Genomic DNA, 24,411 nt, shown 5'->3' with positions numbered 1-24,411 from the left:
TGTTTCCGGTTGTGTGTCCCCGCCCACTCCGTCTCAGGTTGTCTTCCACACAGCTCCAGCTGTCAGGCTGCCTTGGACGAGCTCTGCACAGCCTCCTCACATGCTTGCTGCCAGCCTAGAGCAGAAGTGATCTAGGAGGACGCTGCATCCCGGTATCACCCCACAGTGAGTTCTGAACCTTTCAGATGAAAAGACAGGCAGACTAGCCTCGACTTGACGACCAGCCTCCCGGGCTACATACTTACACAAATGATAGCCGGCTAATTCAGGTGTCGGCGTCCCATCCCCAACACATACATGAGAAACCAAAACAAAATACTGTAATTGGGTCGTGGTGAGAGACATTTCACGAAGTTGGATTTTGAAAATAGGTGTGTCAAGAAGTCAATTGTCAGCCCATTGCTAACAACTCAGGGCTGAGTTCATTCCGCGTTGTACAGCTTTCACGACTAGATGGTGGTCTTGTCATTTTACCCACTTGGGAACAAGTTAGTCTTCTGGGATCAGGCTAAAGGTGCTTTGAGATAAAACTTAGACTCCCCCCGCCCCGCACACTACCCCACCCGGTCCCAGGTGGATGCAGAAAATAAGTAAGGTTGTGTGTGTTCCCAAGCCTAAAAATGTGAGTTACACCTTACTAGCTATGGCTCTGGAAACACTGAGGAAGAGGAGGAAGAAAGGGAATAGAAGGAAAAGAGGAGGAAGGGCTAAGGCATGTCATGTTCTAGACTCCATACAGCAGTTGTAATCAGTAATTAACAGCAGCTGCATTGACCTCATAGTAGACCACAGTCTAGGAAAGGAAAAGGCTCACAGCAAAGTCTCCAATATTGTCCATGAATGGATTGTAGGAGAATCACCGCCTTTCGTTGTAATACTCTGCTGAGCCCACCAGGTTCCAACACAGAGCTCCAAACTCATAGTCTCACAGATGACCCTGGTTAATCTCAGTGGGTCCCAAGCAAAATGAATAGAGATGAACACAATAGAGATTTTTTTTTTTACAGTTGTGGACCAGGATAATAGAGGTTGGAGGTGAGAGTGGACAGTGTGTGTATGAAGAAGAGGGGGGAGGGAGAGAAATAGCTGGTAATATTTTTTTATTGACCTCATCAGTTCATAATTTCCTTTTGGTTGTATCAAGGTTCACGAAATCTTCCTTTATTATTCCAAAAAGTATTTTAAGTAGCTTTGCTGTGTTTATTTCAAGTTTTGATAGAACCCTGTCGACCTAGTCCTGGAGTGAAGGGGGCATTTTATCACTTGTTCAGTCTCATTTCTACTTGTAGTTCTGTCTACATTATTCACTTTATGTTGTTTTAATTTGGTATGTTGTAAGCACCTGGAAACATATCTTTCAATTAGAGTTTCCAATTAAGTGGAATATAAGTCTTTAATGTCAGTAGAAATGAGAACCACTGGATTATTCATTGCTGTCATTTAGGTGGTGCAGTTACCTTGGGTAATTTACAAGACATGAAAAGGAAAAGTTATGTATAGTTAGGCGAGGTCATGCAAGCTTTAAACCAAGCACTCAGAAGCAAGGGGGATCTCTGAGTTCTGTGCTACCCTGTCTACACAATGAGTATAGGACAGCTGGGAACACATTAGAGTCCATGTCTCAAGAAAAATGAACTCCTCACTGACCAACATCGTTTATGCTACCAGAAGCACCATGTACGTTCCCTGAGGAGGGAAGTGACAGTCCTGTCCATCTATGAAGCCTATGAATGACATAAAAATCACCATGGCAACATTCCCTTAAGGTTGAAGCAGTTGGCGGCACATGTTGGTAGTAACCGACAGCTCTGTCATCAGACTTAAGACCCTCTTCACAGACGGGAAACCATGACTGACTGGTACTAGCAATCTTGTTACCTACTCAGTTATGAATCTTAGGAGAACCTACAACACCCACTTAATAAACCTGCATAAACCCTCACAAAAATCTAAACTTTTTTCCTTGTACCCACAGATAAGTGTAGTCATCACTTCTTGTTAAGGAAACTTCAGTTGCAACAGGCAGAGACCACTACAAAAACTCGTAATTAATCAAATGCAGAGAATTTCATACGTGGGGATTATATATGGTATACCTTTATTTAGTTTCTCAGGATTATGAATTTTGCAATGTTCAACAAAATTAGAGTACTTTGAAACATTTTTTAAATTTTGTCCTCATTACAATGTTTTGTTGTTGTTTAGACAGTGTTTATGTAGTCCTGGCTGTCTGCAAACTCACTATGTAGACTAGGACAGCTTCTGAGTCACAGAGATCTTTCTGGCTTTGCCTTCTGAGTGCTGGGATTAAAGGTTTGCATCACCACATCACCACTATTACGATTTTTTAGATGTTGAACACAGTATTTTTATCACAGCTTTTCTGAGGGGCTAGAGATACGGCTTACTGGTTAAGAGGATTGACTACACTTCCAGAAGACTGAGGTTCAATTCTAGACACATATAACAGGTCACAATTTTCTGGTAATCCAGGCTTAAGGGATCTGATTACCTCTTCTGGACGCTCCATGCACCAGACATACATGTAGTACACAGAAATACTAACATACAGTGCAACCATATTAAAGAAAAAACAACAAAACTTTTCCTGTAGAATTTTATTTTCATATAAGCCCTGTGAAATTTGTTAAGATTAGACCTTGATTAAAGACATTCACAAATTTCATATCTTTATGCTTCTATTATTGTGATTTCTAAGTAGAGAATTCCAGTATTTTTCTCTCCAGTTTGAATTTTCTATTGTTTTCTAAATCTCAAAATCTGGATAAAGGACATGTCACATTCTTTGCATTTGTAAGGTCCCTATCAAGTATGAATTTTCTGGTGTATTCTAAGATGTGAGTTACGGGAAAAGGATTTGTGACATTCTATACATTTGTAAGGTTTCTCTCCAGTATGAATTTTTTGATGTTGTCTAAGAGTTGAGCACTCAGTAAAAGATTTGTCACATTCCGTACACCTGTAAGGTCTCTCTCCAGTATGGACTCTCTGATGTGTTCTAAGATGTGAGTCCTGGGTAAAGGATTTGCCACATTCTGTACATTTGTAAGGTTTCTCTCCAGTATGCATTTTCTGATGGCGTTTAAGTGCTGACAACTGATGAAATGATTTTCCACATTCTCTGCATCTGTAAGGTCTCTCTCCAGTATGAATTCTCTGATGTATTCTAAGATATGAGTCCTGGCTAAAGGATTTGCTACATTGCCTACATTTGTAAAGTTTCTCTCCAGTATGAGTTTTCTGATGACTTCTGAGATTTGATATCACACTAAAGGATTTGTCACATACCTCACATTTGTAAGGTTTCTCCCCAGTATGAATTTTATGATGTCTTCTAAGAGTTGAGTTCAAGGTAAAGGATTTGTCACAGACCTCACATTTGTAAGGCTTCTCACCAGTATGGATTCTGTGATGCCTTTTAAGATGTGATAAGTCAAGAAAGGACTTACCACATTCTTTGCATTCGTACAATTCATCTAAAGAATGAGTTTTCTGATGCCTTCTAAATGATGAATAGTGGGTAAAGGAACTGTCACAATCATTGCATTTGTAAGGCTTCTCTCCAGTATGGAGTCTGTAATGTCTCCTTAAGTGTGAAAGCCAATGAAAGACTCTGTCACATTCTTGACACCTATAATGTTTCTCAGCAGTATGGATTTTCTGATGTCTCCGAAAGTTAGAATAGTGGGCAAAGGATTTGTCACATTCCTTACATTTGTAAGGCTTCTCTCCTGTATGCATGTTCTGATGGCTTTTAAGTGCTGAGGACTGATGAAAGGACTTCCCACATTCTCTGCATTTGTAAGGTTTCTCTCCAGTATGTAGTCTTTGATGAGTTTTCAGACTTGAGCACTGGGTAAAGGATTTGTCACAAATGTTGCACTTGTAGGGTTTCTTTCCAGTATGAATTCTTTGATGCTTTGTAAGAGTTGACTTCACAGTAAAGGATTTCTTACATTCCTGACATTTGTAAGGCTTTTCTCCAGTATGAATTCTCTGATGTACATTGAGGCTTAAGGCAGTACTGAAGGATTTCCCACATTTCCCACACTGGTGTGGTTTCTCTCCAATGCTGAATTTTTGTTGTAAACCATTGTATGTAGAGCTTAAATGGTCATCATATTCTTCCTGCCTGTTCTCGTTCTTTGCAATGTAGAGTCTCTGATCTTTATTAATGTTGGAACACAAATTTAAAGATTTCTCACAGTCCTTAGGTTTGCAAGGTTCTTCTCCAGTGTGCATGCTGTCATGTCTATCTGGGTTTGATGAGTCAACGGAGGCATCCCTATGATTACTGCATCTGTAGTTATTAGAGTTTTCTGTAGTTTCACTTGTTCTATAAAGTGTACATGTGGAGAGGTCATGAAGCACTTTGCCAAGGTCATTACACTGAGAAGACTCCTTTTCTTTATTCACATGTTGATGGGCAGGATCACATATGCAACAGTTCTCTGAAAATGAATACAATTCAGATTAATAGTGCTTGTTCCAAGATTAAACATTTGATAAATAACTATCTCCCCAAATTCTCTCTTAAGATAAGCCAACCAACAACTATTTAGAATAGAGCTCCCAGTAGTCAACTTTCTTCATCACTGCTATTTATGGATGTTTACAAACACAGAGTAATAGTCTTCAAGAAAGTTGAAGCTGAGAACTGAGGAATCAGTAATTAGCTTGGGGACGGGGGTAACTGCCTAAGTATATTTAGAATATATGTCACTATTTTAAAATACTTTTTCTCAGAAATTGATGAAGCAGAGTTTAATCCAATTCCAGATTCACAGTGTTTACTTACTAATGTACAGCAATGAGAACTGTAAGTCAGAATACCCAATTCCTTTGAAAATTAAAGGACTATTGAAAAGCATCACAGATTCTATATTTTCATGCTGAATTTAGATTCTTTAAAAAGTAATAGATGCAAAGCAAGTATTACATCAGAGGCTCTAAATTCGCGGTTCTAAACCTGTGGGTCATGATTGTCTGAAAATACATTTTGTTCCCAATGATCTTAGGAACTGAGGCCTCACTTAGTAGCAAAGTTACAGTCAAACATTAGCAACAAAAACACTTTTATGGTTGGGAGTCAACAAAACATGAGGGACTCTATTAAAAAGCTGTAAAGTTACCAAGGTTAAAAATCACTCACTGCTCTAGATCATTTGAAGCAGGGCTATCATGGGAAGTCAGAGCTTATTTTTAGCCACCATTGATATACATGCAAGGAAGGCAATTACAGAATAATCCTAATTCATGGACTCACATTAGATTTAGAACATTGTAAGATTATTCCAATCTGATATCAGCATAGTCAAATAAAACTGCATTTTGTATGAGCATTAAGTAATAACCATAATCTAGGTGTAATAAGACACATCTAACAATTACAATATGTAGAATGCATCCCTGGGCCAGGACACTATATATATGAGGTTCAATTATCAGGAATCCTTTCAAGAGGAATTGAATATTGCAAAAGCATTCTCACCTCTTTCTTACTCTTTTATTGGAAGCTATCATTGTTGTCATGCTCATTCACTAGCCCACCCTAGTTGTGGCTACTTTTTGCTCTCCACCTGTCAAGACAATCTCATTTGCTGTGGACAGCAAACTTAGCATATAATAATCTATGTGTTCTGTGACGCCATCCATGATCCATGCTATAATTTTTAGAAAGAATGCACATGTTTAGTACATTACTATGCTCAGCAAAGAAAAAGAACACATAGTAGAGGAATCTAGGAATGATTTCCCAATTGCTATTCCCTGTCAGAATCTTCAGCATATTTAGGAAGAATTTTCAGTTTGAATATCTTGAATTTTTCGCACAAATAAAACAATATTAGGAGCAATGACAGGCATCGAGATTTAAGATATAACTGGAAATATTATATGCTACTGAGTTTCTGAATATATTATGGAAATGAAATAAAGGGTGCATCACACGTATAAAATGGAGAAGAGAGGAAAAAAAACACAAAGAAAAAGTTATTTTCTACTCCCAAGCATTTCCTAATCTCCTATTGTTTTCACGATAGCCTAACAGAGAGTTCATAACCTATACAGTCAGTACATACAAAGCTTGAGTTAGCAAGTCTACAAGCAAAATGTTCTCACCCACAGAGAGCAGGTTTCTGTAATTCTCCAACATCACATCAATGTACAAAGTTCTCTGAGCAGAGTTCAAACATTCCCACTCCTCTTGGGAGAAATCCACAGTCACATCCTTGAATGTCAACAGACCCTGAAATACAAAGTACAGTTTGTGTTTCTACCAGACAGAGTGCTCTCCTAGATATAAGGAGATTTAAGGAAATTAGGGGATTAGATGAGTAAAGACAATTACTCAGAGACGATTTCTAATATAGTCATACTCAACAGGATGACACAATAGTCTCACAGGCAATATACACGAAACAACACACATTCAAGGTCTGGACATGGTTATCTATCTTCTATGTTGCACAGGATCATAGCAGACATGTCTTAGGAGGAAATTTATGAGGAGGAAATGTGCTTTCAAATGTTGTGCCTAAATTTTATGCTAAAATATTGACATTGAATCATCCTGTCTGTTCTTGGGCCTAACATGATTCCACTGTAACATGCTCAGTTCATATGTTTAGACTCTAGATCCAATGCCACATCATTAAAGAGCAAACTGGTGCATATGGAAGGCAAAATTTATGATTAACTTGATAGTCAAAGAGTTTGTTTGTTTTTCCACAGTAAAAATGAATACAACAACACTGTATACTGTAAAGTTTAACTTGAACATATAAAATCAAGTAGTATATAGAATTAATTTTATGAGAATAGTGGGCCATTACTAAGCAGATAGAAAAATCAGCATCAACCACATCTGATATAATCCAAAATTTTATAAGAATATATAGAAGTTGAATTAGACAAATAACAGTTTCAGAAGTCTTTAAGATTTCACATGCAAATAGTTACAAAAAATTGATGGAAGTCCAAAACACACTAAATAATATTTAAGTTACACGTCAGCATGTACACATAAGTGTAGTAACTGGATGCATTCTGAAGTGACATAGATTTCCTGTCAGTAAATGTATATAATAAATTCTCTGAGAATTATAGTCATGTTTTAAGAGCTTTGCAAATACAATATAGCTCAAAAAATGGCTCAAGAGAAAATCTGCAATACTGTGGCTGAATTTTGCAGTTTTCAACGTATTCTTTTTAGTAGCTACGCTGTATTGTCTAACAGCATTTTAGGTTAGTAGTGTTTATGATTTCTCTATTTCGCTGAAAGATGTGATGACATATTATAGTTGAGCTATGAGTGAGCAATAGAAATGCAAACCTGCAGTTCAGAGCTCATTCCCTTTAATCCCAGCATTTGGGAGGCAGGTGGATCACTGTGAGTTCAAGGACAGCCTGATCTATGAAGCAAGTTCCAGAACAGACAGAGCTGCTACACAGAGAAATCCTGTGTTGGGGGAAAAAAAAAAAGAAAGGAAGGAAGGAAGGAAGGAAGGAAGGAAGGAAGGAAGGAAGGAAGGAAGGAAGGAAGAAAGGAAGGAATAAAACCCCACAAAACAAAAACAGAGGCCATTTCCAAAATCTCCACTTTAAAACACTGCAGCTTCAAGTTGGAGTACAGCCACGATTCTCACAGGAACTGACTAGAGCAAAGCAGACATAAGGAATGTTCTTTCTGCATCAAATGTGATGGCTGATGCCATCAATGTCCTCAAGACATTATTCCTAATGCACTCCACATAATGCTACAATGAATCCCAGTCAAAAAGAAAGAGCTGCATATTTGGATCCTCTTTGGGAGGAAAACAAGACAAATAAAAAAAAAAATACTGATCTACTTTGGAAAGTTACCACTAAGTATCCTAACCAGGTGAATGATGTGAGCATCAATTCTCCGGAGAGAAATGGATACAACGTGCCAACAAACACATGGACACATCATCACTGTTCTGATATTAAACATGAAAGAGAAATAATGTAGACTACAATCTGAATCTATACACAAAACATCAATTTCATGGCATGATCAAACCACATACACCTGCAATGGTTTGCACTCTATAGTGTGCTTAAATCTTTAGTATTAGAAACCAGATACTATTTAGTATTAAAAAACAAGATATGTCTCTCTTAATTCCAAACATTTCTAAATGGTTGTTCCAACTCATCCATGTGTTTCAATATGCATTTTTATAACCATGACTCAAGGAAATGGGGCGGATCCCACAAGTAGAGCCTACATGGCACATAAGCCCTGACTCAGCAATATATAAGGATACAGTCCATCCTCCGTAGCAGTTGGGCATTAACATATTTTTTGGTCATATGTTAAAGTGAAAATATTTTCAAAGTTACAGGTCATTAGTATATGTGGAATACTTCCCCCCGCCAAAAAAATCTGGGGAGAGTAGAATAGAGATAAGTGCTACAAGAGATATGGAATTATATTATATAGCTGTAGTCATAAAGAGAATCTGATATGGAAATAAACATAGACAGGAGGATAACAGAATGGGATCAATAACCCAGAAAGAAAATCATTAATCCATGCCCACTTAATATGTGGCAAAGGAGACAAAAGATACAAGCAACCACATGGTGGCTCATAACCATCTGTAATGAGATCTAGTGTCTTCTTCTGGCCTGCAGGGACACATGCAGGCAGAACACTATACATAATAAACAAATCTTAAAAGAACAACAACAAAAAGAAAGACAAAACCAGACACACAGAAGCCTAGAACACAGTGAATACAAATAGTACAGTGGGATGGGCAAGAACTTGAACAGAAAGAACAGCAACAACACAGGAACTAACCCCAAGTATCAACCGCTGGTACTACATGAAAATAAAGAGTTTCTGTTCATCAATGGAAACAATCAGCAGAGCACAACAGCCACCCCACAGGATGGGAGAGAATCTGTACCAGCAACACTCTGAATAGGGGCTCCTATATAGAATTTACTAAGAATTACAAAAATTAAATACCACAGACAGAAAACTGCCAGTCAACAAGTGAGGAAACTGAATAGACACTTTTCAAAGACAGATGACCCCAGGGTCGCTAAACTGCCACCAGAGAAAGTAAACAAAAACTACTTTGAAATACTGCTTCACTCCAGGCAGAATGGCTGTCATCAACTAATCTCACAGCAAATGTTAGAGAGGATGAGCAGAGAGTGTAATTAACTGAGTACCAAGCCCAAACCCAGTGAGAGAATGACCTCCAGATGGTACGGCCTCAACAGTTTATTATCTGATGGACTCTGGCACTTCTACTCTGGAGAGAAATGCACTTCATCTGTAGAGAACATCTGTCTTTTCTGTAAATTTTGTTTATGAGCAAGCAAGAGCAAGGAAGCAGACTATAAAGGCCAAGGAAAAGGAGTTAGCTTGAACTATATCACAAAACTGTTTAAATATTTAAAACAACAGACATGGCTCCAGCTGTGACCCAGACTGAGCAACTTCATATGTAATCTGCTTCCTGTGTGAGCCAGTTTGAAGGACTTTGGATGCTAGCTCTTTCTTGTGTTAGCACTGTCTTTACAACACACTGAACCTAGGTAAAGAACAATTCATCCCTTGGGTTGATTTCCTTTCTTTTAGAGAAAATATTTTTCTCCTAGGTCACATCATTCTGCACTCTCCTTCAAGTATTCAAACCTTTGAATCTTGTCTTAAAGCTTCATACTGGACTTTAAGAACCACTAATTTTAATAATATTTATTCCCTGTCTCTTGAACCTGGCAAGACAGTTGAGAATGCAGGGGCCAAAGGTTAGAGCCAGCAGTAACAGTAAAAGCAGACCCACAACTGCTATAGTCAGGGTTGTTAGCCATGGGGATCATGAGACATGTGATTCAAACCAGTTATAAAACCTGTTTTATTTCTTCCCTGTCTTTTCTTTGTATCTGATTACTCCCAAATGATTAGCATATAAATAACGTTTCCCTAAAGTCATATATAAACCTCCATGCTGGAGGCATAGTAAATTCAGGCCTGTCTTATTTTGGAGAAACACCTGTACTAGGGAGTTAGTCAGATGAGAGCTAGCCCTTTTCCAGTTTGAACATGTCTCCATCTATCAGTCTCCCTAGTTCTTTATAATTTTGGTTTTCCTTTATAAGAGCTGCAGTTCTAAAGTCTGTTGACCCAGCTATCCCGTCCCTGAGTAAGACTGGGATGAGAACTGTTCAGAGGCTCTTGGGTATCTCCCTCTGGGAAAGATATGTGTTCTCAACTTCCACCTCCTCCTGAGAAGTAGTAGACCTGGGGCAGTAAGTTCACAAGGATTTACAGGTCTGTGGTAGAAGCCATGGTGATGCATGGTTTCAACCCTGTCGTACATGCAAACCAGCACCCATGAGAAGGAACCACAAAGTTAAGCCTATGTCCTATATCTGAACTAGAAACTGGAATGCTCGAATTACAAAATCTCTCATATGGTGAGTTGTTGAGGCTATAATATTCTGAGTGAAAAGAGGTACCTTTGTCTTTGAGTTCTTGCATAAAGAGGGAGACTGTTTGACCCATGGACATTGTTGGGATTTCAGCTCATCCACTATGAGTTTTCTGATATCAGAAGGCTGATTTCCCTGAGAAGAAAGGGTGGTTATGCCTACATAGCATGAGGACCAAGGCTTAATGCAAAGCCAGCAGTCAGCAGTAGCATTAGAATTAGTTCCACTTAGGAACTTGAAGGTACTGTCAAGAATTTCAAAATATAGTTTTCTTTAGGAGATGTCTTAACAGGTAGGTTGGCATAGTGGGAGATGACCAGTCCTCTCTTGGGTGAGGGCACCCAAGATGGATTATTGGGATGATAACTTTATTGGTGCCTACTGACAATTTTGGTTGCTTGGGCTGAGACCATTGAACAGTAAACTCTCAGTGTCAGAGTCCAGTTCTAAAACATATACCCAAAGACCCCATGTTTTCCCTCCCATCTTTGGTCAATGATAACAGTAAAGATACTTTTTCCTGAAACTAACGATGTGTAATTGTAGCCAATAGTCTTAATCTTTGGGCTTAACCAAGTGTTAAACGTCTCACAAGCATTAATTATCACACTGACTAATATCTCACATTCCCATCCCGCACAGTGCTATTAGCCCTCCACCTCACAAAGGGATGTTCTATCTGAGGGGCAAGGCAAACTACCATACCTCTTTTTAATTTTTCACAATTAGCCAAGCGTTGCAACCCTTGGTGTGTGCATAATCTTATACTAGGTCACAGAGATTTATAGTTAGAGAAGGAGTCGGGTATGGTGTGGTGGCAATGGCTTTGCATCAGGTATTTGGATGAGTCTCCACTCATAGTAGGTGGGCATATAAGCCCCTAAGTGGAAGACATCAGGAGGAAAAAGACCAGCGTTATTATGGGTCTTTTCCCTGCCTTGTTAATTGTACCTTGGTAGGTCCCAGTGGCCTTACCACCCATTCCTTAGGCACATGTTCAGATTTTGACAGCTTTAGATGATTCTGCTGAATCCAGTGAGGCTTGTCAGCTACTTTAACAGCAGTCGGTGTGGTCAAGATCACCTTGAACAGTCCAGTACACTTTCCTCCTAGCTGCTGGGCCATATATTTCTCGACCCAAACACAGTCAACAGGTTGTATCTCTGGCTCATCTGGTGGGTGTCTCTCCTGGTAGGGTAGCTGATCCTCTTTGACAGTCTCAAAGATGTTGGGCAGGACTGCCTGCAAGGATTTATGGGGAGAATAGAATATGAGATTTGGCACATTCTCAGCAATAAAAGGGGAGTTTTTAACAGATCCACCTAGGTTAGAAAATAAATCTGATCAGGATGACTCTTTAAGCAATAGTTACTGAGTTCATAATCCAGACTCAAATCAAAGGATCTATGTGGAGGTCAATTTATACCAAAACTAGGTGATTTCACTCCACAGAGCATGACTCTTTTAGGCAAATTAATACACTCAAATGAAAACCAGCCTGAAGATTACTAGAAAATTAAAGACAGAACTAAAGTAAGACCCAACTCTTTTACTCCTGGGCATATACCTAGAAAATACCCCACCCCACTATAGAGATATTTATACTCTGTGGTTAATGCTGCTGTATTTACATTAGCAAAGAATTATAATCAACCTAATTGTCTATTCCCAATGAATGCACAATGAAAATGATATACATATAAAATGGAATACTATTCAGCTGAAGAGAAAAGTGTAAGAAATTTGCAGGAAAATGGATGAAATCAAAATGTATAATTGTTAGAGAGATCATACAGTATCAGAAAGAGAATACTGTATTTTCCCTCATACGGAGAATCTACCATTACTATGGTACCATTATTATGGAAACATACATATGGGTACAGGAGAATATGGAGAAAAGAGAACAAGAAAGGTTAAATATTGGGTTAGAGGTAGAACTGAATGCAGGTAATGAACACCAGTTATGGCAAAGGCTAAGTGCTTTTGTAGTTCTAATTCTGTCTCACATTTTTGCTCTGTTTTTTGATGGCAGATAAGTATATCAAAATGTATTGAATATTGAAACTATAAAATCCCATGTGAGGCTCCAGAGAGTAGATAACTACTCTAACTATATAAAAATACATTGAGTTATACAGTCGGATTAATTTCAGCATGTGATTTTTGTTTCTTTGCAACAGTTTCATAATGTTAAAAAATAATTAGAAGCAGAAAATTAAAGGTTTCCAATGTGTAAAACTATAACATATCTACAAAAAAGGGGCAGGGCATGAGCACTGACCTGGGAGAGATTAATTGCAGAATCAGTCATTTCTTTCAGTTTATCTTCTGTGAGTTTCTCTTTCGGGAATAATGAATAGATGGCTTGCTCACCTTTCATATTAAGGGGTCAAAAAGAAAGTGCAAAAATTAATACTGAAAGCTGTTAAAGAAACATGTCAAATCACTTGAAAAGACGCAAGCAAAAGAATAAGACCAAGTGTTCAGACAATGATCCAAAATCCAGGAGTGCATGGAATGACATTTAAAGCTTGAAGAGAAAATCATTGTCAATCATATTGTTACTCAAAAAAAAAATCTATCTTAAAATTAATGGAACATGTATGTATTTGAAGACAATCACGAATTAACGTAGCTCATTTAACTAAAGCAGCACTGCAGATAATAAATTAGAGGCAAAATACACACAGAGAGTCCAATAAATTATCCATGAGAACATTGGAAATAACTTTCATGTGAAGAATAGATAAATACAGGAGAACTGGAAAGTAATCATCCATGGGCAAGATCACTAATTCTCACTAATTCATCACTAATTCTCAGACAAAAGAAAGAAATTTTTTCCCAATATAATCCAACCAACAACAACATTAAGAAACAAAACCATAAGGGAAAAAAACCCCTAAAAACAAGCAGACAAAATAAATCTAGCAACTCTGAAAATCAATAAGGAGACTCTTGAAAAAGTTAAAGAAATCTAGCACATGACCCGGCTGTACCACTTCTTGGCATATGCTCAAAGGACTTGACATGCTACTCCACAGATATTTGCTCACCCATTTTCACTGCTGCTCTATTCACAGTAGCTACAAAAGGGAGACAACCTAAATGTCCTTCCACTGAAAAATGGGTAATGGAAATGTGATACACATAACTTTTGGAATATTGTTCAGGGATAACAAAAATTGGAAGCATGAGCTTTGCAGGTAAATGGATAGACCTAGAAAAGACCATATTGAAAGGAGCAACCCAGACAAAGACAGACATTGCATGATCTCTCTCTTAGGCAGTTCCTAGCTCCAAATCTTCAAATATGAGTACACAACCTGGAATAACTGCAGAAACAAGAAAAATAAAAAGAGTCCAGTGTGTGCTGTGAGGGAGTAATAAAAAAGGGAATAACATGGAACAAATAGTCAAAAGGGGGGGAATGGAGAAACAGGGGTGAGGGATTTAATTATGGAGAAGAGACATAAACACAGGAGTAAAGATAATAAAATAAATATTAAACTTGTAGAAAAAGCAATAAAATAAGAAAAATAAGCCACATAAAATTAAAATATACAGAGAGTTTGGATTATGTATACTATTGTGTTTTCTTTAAATTTTTTGACTGTGAGGTAGCTAAGTACAGAGAGACATTTCATTATATAGGCTGCTAAGCTAAACCAGCCTATATATTTTAAAGGTGTTTGACTTCAGAATTTGAGCCTAAGGCTATGTTATTTTCGGAAAGAGGTTCCGGTTTTGTTTACACAGAAGATGAAACCTGTGGATTAATTCCAGACTAATGTGGTTTGATGGACCCAGATCCCCCAAAAGGTCGCTGTGGACACCCCCAAAAATTACTTCACCCAACAAAAGGTAGGAGAGAACTATGCCCAAATTTCTAAAATGATTGTTTATAAATGTTTTTTTTATATTTAAAGGGGGATATGCAATTAAATATGCATTGTATGGATCTTGGATTATTGATATAAATTTTAGGTCAATTTTGTTATATGTATATACTTCTGCTCTTGATTAAGGTATTGTGTTTTTACAGTTCACTTAGAAATGTGATGCATAACTAAGAAATATAGATTAATAGATAATGATCTATACTAGTTAAGCTTATTGTCATATTAATTAGGTTTTCTAGATATATAGAGATATATTTAAGTTAGATAGATATTCTTCAAATCTTTAAGAGACCTTCAGAATATGGCATTTAAAATGTTTTAAGAACTTATCACTTTTCATGACAGTGAGACACATCTGTTCCTGGAAGCACCAATCTACTTCAAGAGGATGATGCACATCAAAGAGGCTCCTCATAGAGTTTGTTAGCTATTTGGGCAAGAAACTGCTCTTGCCTGGACTTCTTGACTTGACTTGCAGGGCCCACAGAAAAATGACTGCTGAAGTTGTTTAAAGAAGGTGAGATGGTCCTTCAAGGTTCCTGTTTCATGAAAGAGTCTGCAAGACATTCTGTAGGACACAGAAGGAAGCAACTGATGGACTTTGCCATTACAAGGCAAAACAGATCTTCAAATTTCCTGCTTCATGGAAGAGTCTGCTGGATACTGTGCCTGTAGGCTGAAGATGGATGCCCCAATGATACACAAGAACTTTGGGTGACTGTCCAGGCAATGAGATGTCTCTGTCAATTCTAGAGTTTTGGAAGTTGCTTAAATGTACTTCCTGTTTACTTAGGTAATATTTTATCCTTCTGGAGTCTTTGATGGAGCTGAAGAATAGTTATAATTATGTTTTCATTAGTTATGATAAAAGATAAAGTAGATATTAATAATAACTGTAATTCTTCGTTGATAACTATTTTGTTATATGTAATTTTACTATGTTAAAGTTAAAACCTCCTTTCTCATTTAAAAGGAAATGGTGTTGGAAGTCCTTCTGTCTATGTGTTGCTTTTATTGGTTAATGAATAAAGAAGCTGTTTTAACAAGTGCCTTAGCAGAATAGAGGTAGGCGGGGAAAACTAACCTGAATGCTGGGAGAAAGAAGGCAGAGTCAGGGAGAACCCATGTAGCCACTGCTGGGAACAGACAAGCTGGTACCTTGTCTGTAAGCTACAGCCACGTGGCAATACATAGATTAATAGGAATGGGATAAATTAAGATGTAAGAGCTAGCCAATAAGACGCTAGAGCTAATAGGCCAAGCAGTGATTTAATTCATAGAGTTTCTGTGTGGTTATTTTGAGTCTAGGCAGCCGGGAACAAACAAATGGCCTCCTACAACATACAACCACTACTTTACGAAATCAGCATAATCCATAACTGCATTCTAAAAATTTTCCTTATCATCACAGATAAATGTTTGTAACATGAGTGGGGCCTGTTTGTTGGGTTTTCTGTCCTGCCCAGTTCCCCACAGCCCGCAAGCCCCAAATAAAATCAATCACACAGGAGATCTCCATAAGTTATAATGCTGATTGGCCCATTAGGTCAGGCTTCTTACTGGCTAACTCTCACATCTTGATTAACCCATTTTTCTGATCTATGTTAGCCATGTGGCTCAGTACCTTTTTCAGTGGGGCAGCTCACATCCTGCTGCTTCGGTGATCTGGGCAGGAGAGGGGGAATCAGCTTCCTCCTCCCTAGAATTCTCTTGCTCTCCTTCCATCATTTCCACTTCCTGTCTGGTTTTCCCGCCTACACCTCCTGCCTGGCCAATCAGCGTTTATTTAAAACATGATTGACAGAATACAGACAATTCTCCCACACCAAATGTTGTCCTCAACTCTCACCATAGAAAGATCTTTTTTGAACACATGGGGATTATTTCAGAAAACCACAACCAGTCAATATGCCGAGTTGTGATGCTCAGTCCCTACTGACACATAAGCAACACAACACCTGCTCCTCAGGTTCAGGGATCACTGAGAAGGAGGGGCAGGAACATTGTAAGAGCCAGAGGAATGGGATGTTTGCTGTGAGATTGGTTCTACTTGAAATGTCAGAGAAGCTACATGCATGAAATCTTACAAATATGGCTGCCTAAACATGAGCAGAACAAGGACAACACTAAGAGATGCTAACATGGAAAGAAGAAAGCTCACTAGGCCTCAACCCTAGTCAAACACGAAGGAATTCTGAGAGCTGGAGAAATAGTGCTTTGCAGAGAAGAGTGGTTATCCAACACCAAATGTTTATCCCTGAAAACATATAGCGTAGGTTGTATTTTTATCTTTAAGAATTCACACAAACATATAATAACAATAAAAGAAAATGTTATTAAAAATTTTTAAATGCCTGTGTAAAGTCAAAATTTTGGATTATCTAGATAGTAAAAATTAATATTTTTTAATATTGTTATTCACATAATTAACATAATTACACTTAGTAGGGGGTTAGAGAGATGACTCAATGATTATGAGTACCTGTTGCTTTTCCAGAGTCTGAGGTTCCATTCCCAAACCCTACACAGTGACTCCCATCTATCCATAACTACAATTCTAGGATGAACACGATGTACAGTCATAAATGTAAGCAAAACACTTGCAGACATAAAATATATGAACCTAAATTTTTAAAATGAATGCTAAATAATAATTAATAAAAATAAAAACTCCTTAAGTGAACTAACCAAGCAGATAAAAGGCCTCTACAATGAAAACTTTGATTCACTGAAAGAACTGAAGAAGATGGAAACTAGAACATGAAAAGATGACACAGATGGAAGTGGACATAAAATCATGAAATTTGTAGTATTTCTGGAAGTCCCTGTACGAAGAGGCTACTGGAGGAACAGAGTTGGCAAGCCCCACACTGTTCTGTAAAAAAGTGACAGGGTGCTGTTGCTCTGTGTTCCTGCTTCTCATCCCTGCCCCAGAGGCACTGGCAGTCTCTGCTCCTAGGCCCAAGAAGGTACTGATGATGATCAGTATTGATGAGTGCCACACACCAGCCAGGAGTTGCACTGCCACCCTGGGCACCTTTGCAAAGGTCACCTTTGATGCCATCTCTAACACCTACAGCAATCTGACCCCTGACCTCGGAAAGAGACTGTGTTTATCAAGTTTCCTTATCAAGAATTCACTGACCATCTTGTGATAACCCATAGCAGAGCTTGTTCAGAAGCTTGCTCTAGCTGTGACTACCACATAAAGATTTTTTTATACGAGAAAAATAAAGTGAATTAAGTCTGTAATACACACACATGTATACAAATATAAAATAAGCAGTATTAGCAAATGATAATTTTTTTTGCATATTTTACAGATAGTAATTCTGAAGATACAGACCTGGAAAATACTATGAGGAACAAACTTAGAGGTGATCTTCCAGTATATTACAATTACAGCAATGGAAACCACTCGGAGTTGTCATGACAACAGACAGTGGCAGATATCCATGGGAAGAGAGCACAGATGGAGTTCAACAGTCTGTAAATATACTTCCTGATTCTTATCAAAATTCTGCTGGCATCATTTTCAGGAACAGACATTAACACTAACAGGTAAAGAATGTGCTAGAATACCAAAAAGATTCTGAAAAAAAGGAATAAATCTAGAAGTCATAATTTTGATCATTTTGTAATACATTACAATCACAGACATGAAAACCAATTAATATTGGTATGATGACATGATCAGTCATGTGAATGGAGTAAGGACAGCATCGCTCACATGATCGTCAAATACAACTTTATTTGCCTCCTAGTGTCAATTCTTCCTCAGAACCTCTTTTTACACCTACAACAGTTTAATCCTAAGGAGATTTTTCTCAGTGGAAGCCTCCAGAATTATTTCTAGTGAAAGAGAATGTGGCAAAATTGATTTCACGTCCCACTTCCACATTCATTTGAATACCTTGCCATCTCTTCACCAATCCCTCCACCATACCTGGATCCTTAACCACTGCCTCCTCCTGCTCCATCTTCCAGGGTTCTTTGTTCTTCTCCACAGGTGAGCAGGTCTGGGTGATCAGTGAGCCCTGCAAGTGACAAAGAGATTGTTCAGGAAGCACTTAGATTTCTAACATAGTACTATGCACAGCAGATAGAGAAAACAGAACACAGGATTTTAAGAGTGATTCCCGAATTGTCCTGCAGTGTCAGAACACTAAGAATATTTAGAAAGCATTTTCAGTTAGCATCACTTGAATCTCAATTCCAACCACAGCTCAATTCAAACCAAATTTCAGGGGTAGAAACAAAGCTGAATTATTGGAATGAGAATATTATACACTAGAAAGGCTCTGAATTTTTCATAGACCCAATGATGGAAGCCTCCCACTTCCCCAGGGACACACAGGAAAAAAAAGAACATTTCATGAAGATTTTCATTGTTCCTCTGAGTTCACTTTACTCTGTGAGACTCACTTACACAAAGCTCATACACTTGCACGGTAATTTGCCAAGAAATGCTGAAGAGGAACAAAGGAGACTACAGGCAAACTGTTCTCACCCACAGAAAGCACACTTGCAATTTTGCAGCATCCAGTGACAGCACAAAGCCCTTAGGGCAGGGTCCAGGCCTGGCAAAGACACTTTTCAGAATGCTGTATTTGCATTACATAGTGCCTATGACTCTGATGGAAAATTAATGATGGGAAAAAGTTAACTTTTTAAATGTTACCGCTTGCAGATTAATATGAATCAATCAAAAAATCTGCAGACATTCCTTTCATGACTAATATCTCAAAGATCTCTTGGAATGCCATGTCCCCATGTCTCCAAGATATAACAGGGCAATTAGCATGCATGAATATAAATATCAAGAGCTTTGTCCTTTACACCATAGGAAGGGAACAGTATTTGCAAATATCAACAGATAAATTCAAATATTCTACTACACTATTTTAATAAGAATATTTTGGCAGCCAGAAGATCTTTGAAAAAAAATATCAGGATTAGTACAGTTTATATGATCTAAAATTTATCGACAAGGGAAGACATCACCGCTGAACAGATCCCGACTTCCTTATGAACAGCAGAGAAACTTTTCTGACACCTGATCCCTTTCCTCCTGGGTCCCAGCCCCGCAGCTCCTATGACCTGAGAGGTTCCAGGGCCGCCAGGCAGCGGTTTCCACAGCTGAACTGCTGACTGCTGACTTTCCCAGGCCGCCCGGCTTGGCGACTGCAGCTCAGGAGAGGTTTTTCCGGACCTGCGACACCCCACCGCGACCTCTGCACCACGCGATTCCACACCGTGCAGGTGCAGGACCCCGACAGGGAATTAGTACTTAGAACTTCAGTTTTTGACTCCTCTGCACAAACAACCGGGCCTCAGTTTCGCGATCTCGCTGCTTCCGTTTTGTCACTCCCTAATCCCGCCCAGTCACTCACTTCCTATACATGTCACCAATTGCCAACAACCTCCTCCAACAGCTGTTTCCGGTTGAGTGTCCAGACCCTTCTGAACCTTCCCTCGGTCTCAGGCTGCCTTCCACACTGCCTTCAACACAGCTCCATCTGTCAGGCTGCCCTGGACCCGCCCTGCACAGCCTTCCCACATGCTTGCTGCCAGCCTAGAGCAGAACTGGATCAAGGAGGACGCTGCATCCCCGTTTCTGACCGTCTTATCCTGAGTTTTGATCACTTCGGATTAAAGTTGTTCAGTCTAATGCCTCATTTTGCGATTCTAGTGTCCTGGCCTATAAACTCATACAGAAAAATACAACCACCACCCAAATCCTGACGCTACCTTCCATAGCCCAAACACAAACTAAGATGAAATATTGCTGCCCCAAATCACCATTTCCATAGCTGTGTCCCCTAAGTAGACCAAAGTAGATGAAATTAAAAAGAACAAAAAAACAGAACACACACACCTAGGTATCATCCCCTGAAAGGCACACCCTCTCCTACAGACAAATCCCACACATATAACTAGGTGTCAAGACCAGCTGGGTATTCCGTGCCTGGCTTACATAGAAAGTGTGATACACACTTTAATTCTTTGCTTGGTACACTTTTCCGAATACAGTGAAAGCCCAACATATACATACAATTCTACATATCAGTTCCTAGGACATAACCTTCCCCTACAACTAAGACCCTCATATAGCGCACAACTAGGTGTTACATACTATTACCTAAAACCATAACCCCCATATTCATACAAGCATCGAGTTCTGCTATTTATCTCTTCTCTTATAGCCAAAGCTCCACATGCACATACATGGTTAGGTTTTAGATCCTGCAGGGTACCCCCTCCCTTACTGCCAAAACCTACTATCACATGGTAGGTATGGTGTCAGGCCCTACTGTGCATCCCCTTGTCTACAAATAGAGCTTATCACACACATGTATGCTTCAAATCCTTCTAGGTACAAACTTCCCTACAGCACAGTCCCCACATACACTCATTCTCTCTCTCTCTCTCTCTCTCTCTCTCTCTCTCTCTCTCTCTCTCTCACACACACACACACACACACACACACACACAGATGGCAAGGTTTGTTTCAAGTCCTGCTAGGTACAAATTTCCCTATAGTACAATCAAATCACCCCCTCAGACATGCATACATATACACATGTACACATGCATACATAGTTAGGTATCAGATACCCCTCCCCTATAGCAGTACACTAGGTAAACACACCTATACACACACAAACAAAAATACATTCATAGATCTATAGGTGTCAGGTTATATTAGGTGTGCACTCCCTTATAGCTGAAAACCCAGAGTCAGGTTTAGGCATCCCTTCCCTTAAAAACAGACCAAACACATAGGACTAGGTGTCAGGTCCTGATAGGTACCTTCTCCCCTAATCCAAAGACTCAATACACAAACATGGGTAGTTCATCAGTACTGTTAGGTACATCACCTGGTGCCGGAGAATTGTCTGTATTCTGTCAATCATGTTTTAAGTAAACGCTGATTGGTCAGGGAGGAGGTGTAGGCGGGAAAACCAGACAGGAAGTGGAAATGATGGAAGAAGAGCAGGAGAATTCTGGGGAGGAGGAAGCTGATTCCTCCCACTCTTGCCCAGACCACTGAAGCAGCAAGATGTGAGCTGCCCTGCTGAAAAAGGTACTGAGCCTATGGCTAAAATAGATCAGAAAAATGGGTTAATCAAGATGTGAGAGTTAGCTAATAAGTAGCCTGACCTAATGTGCCAATCAGCTTTATAACCTATAGAGATCTCAGTGTGATTTTTCTCTGGAACTAAACAGCTGGGGGAATTGGGCAGGACAAAAACCCCAACAAGTAGGCCCCCTCGTGTTACAATCACCCAGTGATATATATAAAATATCAGCTCTGTATACATACACACACACACACACACACACACACACATATCTAGGCCCTACAGTTAAACCATCACAAGTACATGCATGGCTTTTCATGTTAATTTTTCCCTACAGGCAAAACTCCTGAAATGGGGCTAGTTGTATGAATTGCTAGGTAAGAACTCACCCCTAACTCCTACCCCATCCCCAGCAGTTAGATGTCAATTCCTACTAGGTATCTTTCTCTATAAGCAAAGCCCCACACATGAATCTATATACATATCTTTCTAGGTGTCCCTCTCCTGTAGCCAAAGCCTAATGTACAAGCATGACTGTGTCTGGATCTACCACATATTTCCTCCCACTTATCCAATGCCATACAAACACATACAGAGTTAGGCTTCAGGTCCTGCTAAGTGCCCCATCCCTACACTGAGAGTCCCACTTACACATTCAGATCGAGATATTGATGTAGGAGAGTCTTCTATCTATCTGTTGCTTTCATTGGTTAATTAATAAAGAAAACTGCCTGGCCTGACAGGTCAGAACATAGGTAGGCAGGGAAGACAGAACTAAATTCTGGGAGGAAGAAAGCAGGGTCAAGAGAGCTGCCTGCCATGAAGCTGCCAGGTCAGACATGTTGAATCTCTCCTGGTAAGCCACCACCTCGTGGTGATACACACATTATTAGAAATAGGTTGAATCAATATGTGAGAGTTAGCCGATAAGGGGCTGGAGATAACGGGCCAGGCAGTGTTTAAAAGAATATGGTTTCCATGTAATTATTTTAGGGGTAAGCTAGCCGGGATCTGGGTGAGAATGCAGCCTGCTTCTTCTTCTACAAGGTATTCAGTCATGCTAGGTAGCTCCTTCCATATCTGTTTCTCCATTTCTTATACTCATACCCAAAGACTGGGAGTTAAGAAGAGAAGATGGAAAGAACTTGCAGCATTTGCCTTTATAGACCTGGGCTGACTTACCCAATATCATCTTTTCCTAATCCATCCATTTACCATCCATTTAGGAAGATGGTTAACTAACAAAGAGGGTTAATGTGCTGAACATCTGAACCTAGGCTTGTGACTTTGTTGTTCATGACCAGTCTCAGGACCCATTTTCTTTCTTTTCTTTTCTTTTTTTTTTATTTATAAAAGTTTCCACTTCCACCCCTCCTCCCAATACCCTCCCATTCCCCCCACTCCCTCTCCTCCTCCCTCTCCAGCCCTAAAAGCAGTCAGAGTTTCCTGCCCTGTGGGAAGTTCAAGTTCCTCCCCCCTCCCTCCAGGTCTAGGAAGGTGAGCATCCAAACTGACTAGGATCCCAAAAATCCAGAACATGCAGAGGAAGCAAGTCCCAGCGCAATTATCAATGGCTTCTCAGACAGTCCCCATGATAGCCACATTCAGAGAATCCGGTTTGATCACGTGCTCGTTCAGTCCCAGTCCAGCTGGCCTTGGTGAACTCTCATTCGATCAGTCCCCTTATATCAGTGGGTGAACGCACTCCTCACAGCCCTGCCTTTCTTGTTCATGTTCTCCCTCCTTCTGCTCCTCATTTGGACCTTGGGGGCTCAGTCCAGTATTCCAATGTGGGTCTCTGTCTCAATCTCCATTCATCATCATGTGAAGATTCCCTCCGATCCTGCCTTCCTTGGACACGTTCTCCCCACTTCTGCTTCTCATTTGGACCTAGAGAGTTAAGTACTACAGTGTTCCAATGTGGGTCTCTGTCTCTATCTCCATCCATCGCCAGATGAAGGTTCTATGGTGATATGCAAAATATTCATCAGTATGGTTATGGGCCAAGCCAGTTCAGGCACCCTCTCCTCTGCTGTCCAGGGAACAATCTGAGGGTCTCTCCTTGGACCTGGGAACCCCTCTAGAATCAAGTCTCTTGTAAACCCTAAAATGGCTCCCTTAGTTGAGATATATACTTCCCTGCTCCCATATCCATCTTTCCTCCCTCCCCCCCATCACAATCCCCCAAGCTTTCCCCAATCCTCCCCTACTCCCGTCTCTCTAAACCTCTCTGCATCCATCCACTCCCGCCCCCGTGCACCCAATGTTGCCTGGCACTCTTGTCCACTACCAATATCCAGGAGGAAAACACATGATTTTCTTCAGGTTCACCTTCTTATTTAGCTTCTCTAGGATCACGAACAATAAGCGCAAAGACCTTTAATTATGGCTAGAATCCACTTATGAGTGAGAACATACCATATTCCTCTTTTTAAGCCTGGGTTACCTCACTCAGTAAAGCGTTTTCTATTTCCATCCATTTGCATGCAAAATTCAAGATGTCATTGTTTTTTTACCGCTGAGTAAAACTCTAATGTATATATGTTCCACACCTTCTTTAACTATTCTTCTGTTGAGGGGCACCTAGGTTGTTTCCAGGTTCTGGCTATTACAAATAGTGCTGCTATGAACAGAGTTGAACAAATGCTTTTGTGGTATGATAGGGCATCTCTTGGGTATATTCCCAAGAGTGGAATTGCTGGGTCCTGAGGGAGGTTGACTCCCAGTTTCCTGAGAAACCGCCACACTGATTTCCACAGTGGCTGCACAAGTTTGCATGCCCACCAACAATGAATGAGTGTTCCCTTTTCTCCACATCCTCTCCAGCATAGGCTATCATTGGTGTTTTTGAGTTTGCCTAATCTGACCGGTGTAAAATGGTATCTCATAGTTGTTTTGATTTGCATTTCCCTGATTGCTAAGGA

General features: G+C 39.7%; 1 protein-coding gene and 1 long non-coding RNA gene across 2 annotated transcripts in view; one reads left to right on the top strand and one right to left on the bottom strand.

Moving 5' to 3' along the window:
• The first annotated feature begins 1 nt into the window (after position 1).
• Positions 2 to 15,448, top strand: LOC146895931 (uncharacterized). Its single transcript, XR_015738848.1, has 4 exons — positions 2 to 165; positions 1,669 to 1,859; positions 14,189 to 14,364; positions 14,748 to 15,448. It is a non-coding gene; the product is annotated as an uncharacterized LOC146895931 (long non-coding RNA).
• LOC146895932 (uncharacterized) overlaps positions 2,604 to 24,411 on the bottom strand; it is a 64,638-nt gene continuing 42,830 nt past the window's right edge. Inside the window, exons 4-9 of the mRNA XM_087910340.1 lie at positions 18,349 to 18,439; positions 12,782 to 12,873; positions 11,449 to 11,739; positions 10,525 to 10,632; positions 6,142 to 6,268; positions 2,604 to 4,472 (exon numbers count right to left, since the gene is read on the bottom strand). Coding sequence (XP_087766466.1) covers positions 2,827 to 4,472; positions 6,142 to 6,268; positions 10,525 to 10,632; positions 11,449 to 11,739; positions 12,782 to 12,873; positions 18,349 to 18,439 — 2,355 coding nt within the window. The 3' untranslated portion in view covers positions 2,604 to 2,826. The remainder of the gene's footprint in view (positions 4,473 to 6,141; positions 6,269 to 10,524; positions 10,633 to 11,448; positions 11,740 to 12,781; positions 12,874 to 18,348; positions 18,440 to 24,411) is intronic.

This window comes from Myodes glareolus, chromosome 1 (genome assembly GCF_982192425.1).
Source record: "Myodes glareolus chromosome 1, mMyoGla1.1, whole genome shotgun sequence".
Taxonomy (NCBI): Eukaryota; Metazoa; Chordata; class Mammalia; order Rodentia; family Cricetidae; genus Myodes; species Myodes glareolus.
Note: the sequence above shows the minus strand (reverse complement) of the source record. Positions and strands in the feature narration are given on the sequence as shown.